General features: G+C 42.1%; 1 protein-coding gene across 16 annotated transcripts; it reads left to right on the top strand.

Annotated features, from left to right (window-relative positions):
• The first annotated feature begins 1,274 nt into the window (after nucleotides 1-1,274).
• Nucleotides 1,275-9,098, top strand: LOC123131914 (uncharacterized). Of its 16 annotated transcripts, none has more exons than XM_044551640.1 (9): nucleotides 1,275-3,153; nucleotides 3,374-3,645; nucleotides 3,719-3,901; nucleotides 4,258-4,416; nucleotides 4,557-4,715; nucleotides 4,898-4,956; nucleotides 5,210-5,442; nucleotides 6,480-6,595; nucleotides 7,374-9,098. In XM_044551640.1, exon 1 carries the CDS (start codon nucleotides 1,329-1,331, stop codon nucleotides 2,496-2,498), a length of 1,170 nt encoding a protein of 389 aa, XP_044407575.1. In that variant the 5' UTR covers nucleotides 1,275-1,328; the 3' UTR covers nucleotides 2,499-3,153; nucleotides 3,374-3,645; nucleotides 3,719-3,901; nucleotides 4,258-4,416; nucleotides 4,557-4,715; nucleotides 4,898-4,956; nucleotides 5,210-5,442; nucleotides 6,480-6,595; nucleotides 7,374-9,098. The 16 variants fall into 16 exon arrangements, with proteins under 16 accessions (XP_044407575.1, XP_044407574.1, XP_044407572.1 ...); XM_044551639.1 differs by having other exon boundaries at nucleotides 4,898-5,009; XM_044551637.1 differs by having other exon boundaries at nucleotides 4,557-4,807.
• Nucleotides 9,099-11,384: the final 2,286 nt, after the last annotated feature.

Below are 11,384 nucleotides of genomic sequence, written 5' to 3'. Positions count from 1 at the left end.
CTCTTCTCCTTGAATAGATCCCCGTAGTGATCACTTTCCCAACCCCTAATTTGATTTACGTAAAGTCTATTACCGTCGCGTTCCAAAATCCAACCATACATCAAATTCCCAATCCTTTTTCCAATCAAGCAAGAGGGAAAGTAGAAATGTAGTTAAACACGCTCATTGGATGACACACAGAGACCAACCAGTGGGGCCAAAGCTCAGATCAACCAGAGTTTCTATTTCTAGTGATCATCAGATGACACATGGGGACTGCTAGAGGGGCCAAAGCCTGGAGCAACCAAAGCTTACTATTTCGAGCAAGCATGGTTTCCCTAACCAATCGGTGCGTACTTGTCAATTCTCAGACCTAACCATATATCAGATCCCAATATTTTTCCAATCTAGCTAAAGGAGATGTAGAAGATGTAGTTAACTGATGTTCTCTGAATTGTGCATGAAGACCATCGACGGTGCCAAAGCCTATAGCAGCCAGAGCTTGCTATTTTATAGCGAGGAAATGATACATTTCAAAAAAAAACATGATGACACGAGCTCTAAGGTTCGTCTAATCTGTGCAGATTTGATATTCTACATTTTTTTATAATGAGTATAAAATAACGTTGAGAGGTGCTTAGCTCGATGCTAGTAGACACATGTGCGCTTCTCCAATATTCTTGGTCATGGGAATGAAAACAATAGGGCATCATAGCAATAATGCTAAGCGTACAAAGAGTATCACGCAATTTCATGCTAACCAGGATTTTTTTTCTAACTAACCTCCCCCTCTGATTTTCACGGGGTTGGGCCCCTCCTCCCCCTTAGGCCATGTTTGGTTCAACTTTTATTGACGGATTCCGCTGCCGCGCAGCAGAATCTGAACCAAAGGGCGAATTCAACAGAATCCGAATCCAGAAATCCGCTGCCAAAATCTGAACCAAAAGCGAAAATAGCTCAGGACATGCTTTCCAAAATCTGATTCCGCTGTGGGCCAAAATCTAAAAAAGTTGTATCAGCTGGTTTGTCAAATGACGTCATCGTTTTCACATCAGATTTTGCACAACTATTTTTCCATAACAGATTTTTCACAGCTGCTTTTAGAAATCCACATCCGAACCAAACAGGGCCTTAATCTCCAATCAAAACTCATTAGTTTGTAAATCTGGTGTAACTCTATGTATCAGCTTGGTTTTTTGTGGGCTTTGCTGTGGCTTTCTCTGATCTAGTTATTGTTGTGGGCCTTTTTCTCCCTACAAGAGAAGTTCTGGGCTTTCCATACGCAGCGTGGCATTTCCCCTCTCCGCTCCACTCCAACAGATCCCCGCACGAGCTGTGAGGAGGGCGATATGACGCCCAGGCCCAGCCTTCGCCGCCGCCCCAGCTCGCCGGCGTCGGCGCCGCCGCTGGACGACGACGACCTCCTCTCCGAGATCCTCCTCCGTCTCCCTCCGCAGCCGTCCTCCCTCCCACGCGCCTCCGTCGTTTGCAAGCGCTGGCGCGGCCTCGTCTCCGACCCCGGCTTCCTCAGCCGCTTCCGGATCCACCGCCGCCGCCACCCTCCCCTCCTCGGCTGCTTCGTCAAAAATTCCGATGAGCTCTACTTCGAGCCTACCCTGGAGCTCCCCAACCGTGTCCCGCGCGGCCGCTTCTCCCTGCAGAATCTCCCCAGCGACAGCTTCCTGCTCCTCGGATGCCGCCATGGCCTCGTGCTAATCTTCGAGTGGAGGAAGTTCCAGATCCTGGTGTGGGACCCCGCCAACGGCGCCCAGCAAAGCATTGCCTCCCCCCGGGGGTTTCACATGGTGGAGACCCTGATCCACCTCCAGGGGGCAGTGCTTCGTGCTGCCGCAGACGACCAGCACTTCCAGGTGTGTTTGGCAGGCTTGGAGAGAGGCTCCCAACGAAATTATGCGCGAGTGATAGCCTGCGCTTACTCGTCCGAGACCGGCAGCTGGGGTAATCTCGTCTCAACAGCATTTCCATCCGTGCCTTATCTGCATGTAGATCCCACCATCGTTTTCATGGCCAAGCCCGGTGTGCTGGTTGGGGATTTCCTTTACTGGGCGCTTACTGGGAATTTTGTTCGAATTATCGAGTTTGATCTGAAGAGGCAGAGCCTAGCTGTGATAGGGATCCCGGTGGATATGGATTCTTGGAGAGATCACGAGTACTCAGTTATGCGGGCTGATGATGGTGGGCTTGGTTTCCTCTTTCTGTCAGACTTCAGTGCCCAATTATGGAAGAGGAAGACCGATTGTGATGGTGCTGCTCCATGGGTGCTGGGAAGAACTATTGAACTGGGCAAGCTACTTTCCCTAAATTTACATAGTGAGAGGGCGCCCCTGAGGATTCTAGGATATGCTGAGGAAAATAATGTGGTGTTCTTGTCGACAGTTCACGGTGTCTTCATGATCCAGCTTGACCCATTGCAGTCAAATAATGTGGTGTTCTTGTCGACAGTTCTCGGTGTCTCTCCTCTCTATTATCCATTCGAGAGTCTCTACAGCAGTTGGTAGTCTCGCTTCCAGTTTTTTTAGTCCCATCTTTTCTGGTTTTTTTGGTACCTCCTCCCACCTCCCGCTACCCAGCGATCCCCCACTTCCTCCCTCCAGACCGACCAAAAAAAACGGCATGCTACAACTAGGCCCGTTGTAAAACACTACGGTTCAGCGACAGAAAATCGATCTAAAAAAATCTACGATGGTTAACCTACGAAAATTAACCCCGCTCGATCTGGATCTCTTCGGCGGCGGCTCCTCCCCACGCACCGACGCATCCCCAGAGCCCTCCCCACCTCCTCCCAGAACCGGCGACTTCGCCTCCCGCCGTGGCCCCCTCTCTTCCCCTCCCCTCGTCGCAGATCGAGCGACAACCGCGGTGTGGGCGGGCGGCGCCAACGCGCTGCTCCTGCTCGGCCACCCGGGCCCGTCCATCGCCTGCTCGCCTCCCGCAGCGTCTTCTCCGATCACACAACCGACGGTGGCCGCGGCTCCACAAGGCCGTGCGCGACCCAGCCAGCGCCAAGCCCTTCGCGCGCGCCCACGCCGGCGTCCCCGCCTAAACCTACTACACCCAGGACCGGGAGGCGAACAGGTGATGCTCGACGACGAACATCTGCTCGAGGACACCCTGCTCGACGGTGCTCCTCTTCGCTAGCATCTCCATTGCATGGTGAGCTTCCCCTGTCTCCTCCCTTTAAATTTGGAGTACTGCTTGGGTACAGATTAGGAGTAGGGTTCAGTTTATTTGTATGTGTATGGGTACAGATTATGAGTAGGAGATGTAGTCGTAGGCACAGTTTTAGTAAAATTTCAGTAACTTCAATTATCCTGCTTGAAGTACTTTGAAAATATACTCAAAAAATGTATTGTTTGTACTGCTGATCTTGCAGATAGGGGGAGAGTTCTTGTACTCAGAGCAGCTGTTGATCTGCAGCAACTCTTGAAGTATGATTTAGGATAATCATAGTTTCAGTTTGCCAAGCAGGGAGTATAATTTAACTGGAAAGCAACCAACTATTGCTTTGAACTGGAGTATAATTACCGAAGCGGGTCGAAGTGGGACGATGTGATTCGGTGGTCAACGGCGGCTGCGCGGGATGCAGTATGGTATGGCTTGAGCATCTCGAGGAGGGGCTCTCTCCGCAAGGCATCCTCTACGCCAGTACGTTCTCTGATCTGAACCTTCTTCTCTTCGCTCATGCATGCACCAACGCAGCTGACCTGTCGTTGACCAGCGGCGGAGGTGTTCGAGTAGTCTGTCCCGGGGCTGCGCGTGGAGCACGTCGACGTCTCCGTCTTGCCATTGCTCAGCACCGCCCTGCCGGCTGGGGTTCTTATTTGCCATCGAGGCCTTCCGCAACTGGGACCATGGTGCCTGATAGCTTCCTCTCCGGCTGGATCGGCAGTCTATCCACCCAGTAAATTTTTGCTCTTCTCTTAAATTTTCTATGTTTCTTTGTCTGATTCTCAATAAAGAGCTCAAACTCGAGATGAGTTTTTGGTTATGACCTGGCCTATGGGCGCCTCTGCGCTCCAGTCAAGTCTCATGTGTGCGTTGATTTAAGTCAGTCTTCACATCATATATATTTGACCTACAGCAATTGGTTGTGTGCTTATATCCACTATTCAAACAATATTATTTTAAAACTTCCTGATTTACAGTTAACTTAGTTTATTGTCCGCAGGTACTACTATATATTCAGAGTTCCTGTGGATTTTTTGTTCAGGCAAATGACAGCCTTCTTAAAATTGCATTATGGTGTTGGTGTTTTAGGTTTCTATGGCGTAGCATCAGATTAATATTGCCAAGCCTGAGCTGGCGGTTCATATGGAAGATCCCATGGGCCAGCAGCTGGAGCCTGGAAGCAGATGTTAATGCTCCATAGCAGAGAGTTTAGGTTTACAGCATGCAGCGACTACCAAATTTTCCATGGTTAGTGTTGATTCCTAATGATCTGTGGTTTATAACATTGACGACAACATCTAGGCTATCTCAAATTTACCATCAGATTAGTGATCTTTATGCATGATTGGTTTAAATTATTATTTTCATCCTAGCTCTTGTGTTTACAGTAGGATATAAACGGAAATTGTAATGGAGATGGTTGCCATCAGTTCCATTTTGTTGCACATCACAAGCCTTGCCACTCAGATCGTCGCTGTGGCCAGATCCGACCGGGGGAGCCGCCATAGAGCCGACACCTCGGCGGCGCAGCAGCAGCCCGACAGAAGGTGGGTGCTCGAGCTCATCCAGCAGCTCGTCATCGACCAGGAGGCCTCTACCTCGACTGCAACCGTCCGTGGATCTCTATTGCAAGCACCTTGTATCTACTGATGTTCTTCCGCCCATCTAAATTCCACATGTTTTTTTTGACGGGATCTAAATTCCACATGTTGTTATATGAGTGGTACAGCTGCATGGATTGGCGATATGAGTATTTGTACAAACCGCCGAGGACCTCAAGTTCACATGGTTCGTGCTTCTTTACATACGAACTCTACATATGACAACCAGCAGATCAATTGGTACCATCTCCGATTTCTATCATCATGTTGCTTCATTTATCTTCATATAAGTTTCACTGGATGCATGTATTTAACATACTACTTTTTTTAGTAGGCATCAAACTTGGTTCAGGTAGCTTTTTTTGTGAAAGAAAGTTATGTTTCTAAAGATCTGTACTCTGAATCCTAGATCTCATACTTGCTTTTTTTTGGCATAATAGTTTCAGGCCTGATGAGTATCAAGCAGATTGGGTTCTCCAAGGAATGCCAATACGAACTCACTTTTTGCAACACACATGCTCATCCAATTGGGCAGCCAGCTGGGAGGTAGACAATACCTTTTTCCTCTTTCACAAATAAAATATTTTGATACTCAAGATTGGATATCAAGGCATTATTTTATATCAATTTATTGAGCCAAGGTCATGGAAGACACACAGGCTCAAGGGTACAGGTGCGTGAACCCCTACTTATATATAGGCATTTTCACGTGTGTGTTGGAGCTTTGTCTGGGTAGGGGATTCCATGAAAGAGCTGGTTTGGATTAATATCCTTCGGGTTTCTGCATGGCGTGGCCCTGACATTTATCAGGCACTAGAATAAATCTGAATTGTGTGTAGCGGTTGTCCATCTACTTAGTTATTGTAGGCATTATGTTTCACATAAATATAGATATATTTGAATCATGAGTAACTACATGTCCACTCTTCGTCCAAAGTTTTTGCTTCTGTAATATGATTGGACTATTTAGTTCGCATCCTTCTCCCTTTGCAGATTCTAATGCATTTTGAAATTGTTCATGTGCTTCATTTTTGCACTCTTGCTACTCTCTGGAGAAATTATTTGCATCTACCTAAAGCATGGCTCCTATGTTGGTATTCATGGCCAATCTAGCTATTTTATGATTAGTAAATTGTTTGCACTAATGTACTACCTGCTTACTCTTGGGAGTGTGGATGACTATGATTTTCTTTATGCTTATTATGTGCAAGCATAGTGTTCTTTGCACAAGCATGATGATGATCGAATAAATTATAGTTCTCTGAATGCATCCTTTTGTCATTAGGTGATGTTTTAGGAAAAGATCCTTGTGTGTTGTTGAATTGTTTACAAGAAAACAACTATTCGGGAGTACATAGAGATAGAGTGCTTTTATTAGTAGAAGCAAGATAGAGTTGATGTCGATTAGACTTAACCCGGGTTTCTTCAAATTTAATGGTTTGTCGTATGACAACTATTGAACTAAAAATAATCTAGCGAGCAATAATAAAATGAAGAATAAGGCATCCTATCGCAGAATCCTATGAGTGAATAGTAGCCCAATACAGTGGCGAAATAAAAATGCTTTGTTTGGATACCAGGCAAAAAAATAGTTCACGTAGAGAGACTTTATTAGTTGCAGAGTAACAACACTACCACATACAAGGGTGTAATTAAAGAGACTAACTCATCAACTGGAGTGAGATACTTATTGCTCTATTTGTAGTGAAGATGGCCCCTTTTGGAGTGAGGCGCAGCTATAGTTGCTCTATGTTGTGAGAATACCCAAGCCCTCAAATGCCGAGAGGCTTCTCTGGTTATGGGTTGCACATTCAAAAAGCAAGATTGTAAGTTAATGATTCACCGAGTTGTTTCTCTGCTAACTGTTTTTTGTTAATGGGAACCTTGTGCTGATCCCTTTTTTCTGCTTGTTCTAATTAGAGTACACCGGCTAGATTCTCAAGTATGCATCAAGCCAAATTATTCCAAACATTGTTGCACTATGCTGCATGTAGCTTTTGGTGTGGTATAACATTTTCTCTATCTTCTTACATTGTCTACTTAATTTCTTAGACAACTAGCTCGAAATTTGGATATGGTAATATGTGCCTTCAAGTTTCTAAGGTTCCTGGAGAGTCTAACCACTTCATACATCTCCCTTTTAGAAACTTGTACTTAGTAGGTCATTTGTCGTATGATATATCAGATTTATTTGTTTGATGAATATTGATAGTCAATCGATTTTTATATAAACGTGTAATAAGTAGTGACTGCTGCAAAGTTTACTTGGTCTTCGGTTTTTATATTTCAGAAGACTGTCCTAGGGATGTTAGGTTTATATTTTAATTGCTGGTTATTTCATTACTGGAGCACCCAAAGTGGTTATTTCATCCGTATATAAAGCCCCAATTAGGCCTTGTTGCTTGAGATGGTGGTTAAGGCGACATGACAGCTGTCAAGGAGGAGAGGAGAGAATATTAGTTTGTCTCTATATGAATGCAAACCATATGTCAACATGATCGACATTTCTGAATTTAAACGATTGTTTAATCACTATTTTCCGTTAGTCCATTGGCAACACACAAACATTCAACTAACCATTGTAGCTGTGCTTCTTATTGACAGTTCGGGGTTAGAAGGGAGAAGTTAGATTGATTTTCTGCGTGCGTGTGCAAGCTCGGTTTAACCTATGAGGCTCACTGGTATAGTTATTTTTTGAATATGCAATCTGAATAAACATAGGTAAAACAGTATGGCGGAATCTTGCGACAGGGGCAGAAGTTAGAATCTTGAGACAGTGCTATAACTCCTTGTCCTTGGTAGTTTGGACTTTGTAATAATTATCCTAGACAGATGCTAGAATGGTAGTAATACCCAGTAAACCCATATTTAGCAATGGCCATGCATGTCTTTTAGAAACGATCATCCTTTTAATATTAGGTAGAGATATCTAAACAGACTTGATGTTTTTCTATTAAAGTTTGTTTTATGTAGATACTGAAATTAGCAACGCCAAACTTTTAATCTGGAAATATCACTTATTCACTTTAGAGTACCTTGGTCTATGTGTAGAAGATAGTAGTAGCAAGCATAGAAGTCACTCTGGAAAAAGTGTGCATATATTGTTGTACTAGAGATCCATTCCTATATTTCACTTATATGCATGGTTGAGTTGTAGTATGTGTGATACATGAGAGTAATGTAATATGAAGTGAAACATGGTGGACAGGGCTTCGTGAATGAGATGGCGGAGAAGATGTCAGTGGTGGAAGAGGACATGTTATAGAAGATGTCGTGGGCGGTACCGGAGGAAATGGTCAAATGGGGTTCCTCGGAGCGGACAAGAAGGATGCTGCAGCGGCATGTATTGGGTTCCATTTCCATCCAGAGAAGAACTTATGAACAGTATGTGCGTGATCCATTCATTCTTTCGTTTGATCCTTCCTTATTCCCCTCAACCCAAATTCGTTTTCTTTTGCACTTACTCATGGTTTTTATGGATCAATAAATTTAGTGACATTAATGGCAATGATATCCATAAACTTCACATTGTTGTTTTTCAGCAGAATATGATGTTCGTCTCTTCTTCATATGGACTGCAATAAGGTCGATGGTAGCTTGCTGAATAGGTGAAGCGAGAACCAAGACATAATTTCATTCCGAGTGTTTGACTTGTTGAATAGGTTAAAAGCCTACTGCAAAAAAAATTAGACGCCAAGTTTATAAGGGTTACATGTATGCAATTTACACGGGTCTATCTAATGTTAGAGTTTCATGCCTCTAATTATTTGTATTTATGTATTCTAGCTATGGATACCAGTAGCATTAGTTCTTTTAATGTATTGCATTTATAAATTTTACTATTTAGATACTGTATATGAGAATATCAAGTAATTATAAATGCCATTTATAATCACAAATGATCTTACCGAATGATTGTTTTCATGGCCTTCAAAGAAGAGATATCCTAGAAGTTGAGTGCAGTTGGAGGGGCCTCAGTCCTTTTGAGCCAAGAAAAGTAGATGGGGCTTGTCCAAGCTATGAATAGTAGATGGGAAAGTGTTGAAATATTTTGTGTTTCCATGGTTTCTAAATGGTAGGAGGTACATGTAGTAATCTGTACGGTTTCAAGTGCCTAATTTCATGTGTAAAAATTTGCTAGGGAATTCTGATTGTAGAATCTTGGAATAAGGGAACGAAATCCAATATGTGTCATATTTAATTAATGGATAATAACAATAGACATGCTTTCATGAGATGATTAATCTTAAGCATAGAAGGGCATCCAAGTGCCACCTATCATTTGTAATGCACAATAAAGAGTTCTATGTTATTGTGTTTTGTGCATTAGATCTGATCCTATATGTTACCAAATTACATTGTAAGTGAAGTGGATCTCAATATTTTTTATGTTATTGGCTATCTTTTCTATACATGTGAAATTTGAAATGCAATCAGTAACAACCAACCTGCAATAAATAGGAAGGCATAGTAATGTAATGAATAACCCAACATCGAATACTGATGACAAAAAAACGTTCTCAACTTTTTTAAGGCCCGTGGCAACGCGCGGGCACTCTACTAGTATCTATACTGCAGGTAATAGCATTTACATTGGATATAACAAAACCAGGTTATTTTTCAGTAACTAGTTGATGGAACGCGGTTATGAGATGTTATGCTTTGCCAGTCTTAGTAACCGAGAACACGAAATCATGGAACAGTAGAATCAAGTTGCTAAAGAAGCATAGCACCTCCTTTTTTTGGTTAAACTAACAGTCTCAACAATGTTGTACTATCAACTATTTGCTTTTGCTGCTTGATGAACACTCCCAACATATAGCGATATTGCTCTATGATCTGTTCTGATGCTTGTCTGGTGGCATTGTGTGCGATGGTTATGACTTGAGAAAACATATGTTAATGGTAGCTTAGCTGGCTTCCTATATGGCTGTTGTCATGTTATGCTTCTTTAGCAACTTGATTCTACTGGTCCATGATTTTGAGCTTCCTTAATTGAAGCCGAAGGTTGTGCCTCTTACCAAAAACAAATAAATTAAAGTGATGTTGTTTGCTATATTCTCATACTAGTATTATTGTGGAATTATATGGCTTGAGCCAAGGTGTAGCATATTTTTTATCTGTTTATTTATTCTGTGGATATTTATAGAATAAAACAGTGAAAAGAGACAATACCAATATTTTTTATCAAGAGTGTTCATTTTTCGTATAACTGAATTTGTTGCCTGCCTATGGGCATAATTAATAAAAAGTATAACAATGGTAATATTAGTTCTTAGCTGCAGTGCAGTTGTTTCCTGAGATGAGATACATAAGGGTTTGAAATCACTGTTAGCAGCAAGAGCACAGGTAACTCTGATTTGGGACTCAGTTCTGGGCTGCAACGGATGCTGCTGGCTAGGTTTCACCCCTTATTTGTAGCTGAAAGCAACCAGTACAGAACTACCTCAGTGGCTTTCTTACAACCTAAGACTCCTTGACTTGTAGCCTTAGACACAGACTTGACACACTAAGCTTACTACCTAAGGAAAAGACTTGACTCATTGACTGACTGCAGCAAGGATTACTCTAACGATCAGAGATAACTAAATGAACAAAAACCAGCTTCAACCAAATGAAACGTCAAGTAGATAGCTTAATTGGTTATCTTTCTTTCAATTCAATATTGTTATCTTTGTTGATCTTGCTAATATTCTTAAATTGACAATAACGGTTGTTTGATATCTCCAAAATACTTGTTCATATTTATATATTTGTCACTTTTAGAAGAGTCCTGCTGCAAGTGCCAAGTTCAATTGTGCTAGAGAAAACTAGTAATTGAGTTTATTTCATCATTTCAGGCTAAATTTATTTAAAAATAATCTAAATATGAATAGTTGTGATCACATTTATTGCTGGCATTTATTGGTATAAGTATATTTTATTTTATACAATATGGCATGGAACAAGCTTAAGAATATTTTTTGTGTAACTTCTCCCTTCCGGCCAGCTAATAGTCTGAATGTACATGTTCTCCATTTTTATGACACTTGAATACATACTGTTTTTTGAGTATTATGTTTATTTGGTAGTAGATGGGGCTTTGTTTATTTACTCCTATTGTTGTATTAAACCAGTTTTGTTTTTCTCAAATTTCATCAACCATTTTATCTAAATATCTCATTGATGCCCTCGTGTCTATTTGTTTCTCATTGGAATGTCATCTGTTCCTGGACATATGCTTGTAGGCATGGGCATTGCTGGTGGTCATGATGGGGCTAAACTTTTGCACAATGCATAAGATGATTGGTCAGATTAATATGCTATCATGATGTACTGGATTGAGCAGGTAAGCCTGTCTTTAAGCAGTAGCAGAACGAAATAGTTTCTTTTTCTTTGCTTTATGGATAGTTCTCTATTTTACTTTTACTTGTTGCTGCATTGCATTCAATATTTTTGTGGCTATGGATCTATCAAGTCCGGTTGCTATTTGTATGTTGTCCCCTCTATGCAAGTAATCGTTAACCAATAGTACTTGATCATTTGGCTTCAGATTCACTAAATTAATGCAGGCTTATACAATTGCCATTTCACACCACTGTTCACTTGGGATCATTATAATACGTAGTGCCCGCT

The sequence above is a fragment of the Triticum aestivum genome, chromosome 6A (genome assembly GCF_018294505.1).
Source record: "Triticum aestivum cultivar Chinese Spring chromosome 6A, IWGSC CS RefSeq v2.1, whole genome shotgun sequence".
Classification (NCBI taxonomy): domain Eukaryota; kingdom Viridiplantae; phylum Streptophyta; class Magnoliopsida; order Poales; family Poaceae; genus Triticum; species Triticum aestivum.
Note: the sequence above shows the minus strand (reverse complement) of the source record. Positions and strands in the feature narration are given on the sequence as shown.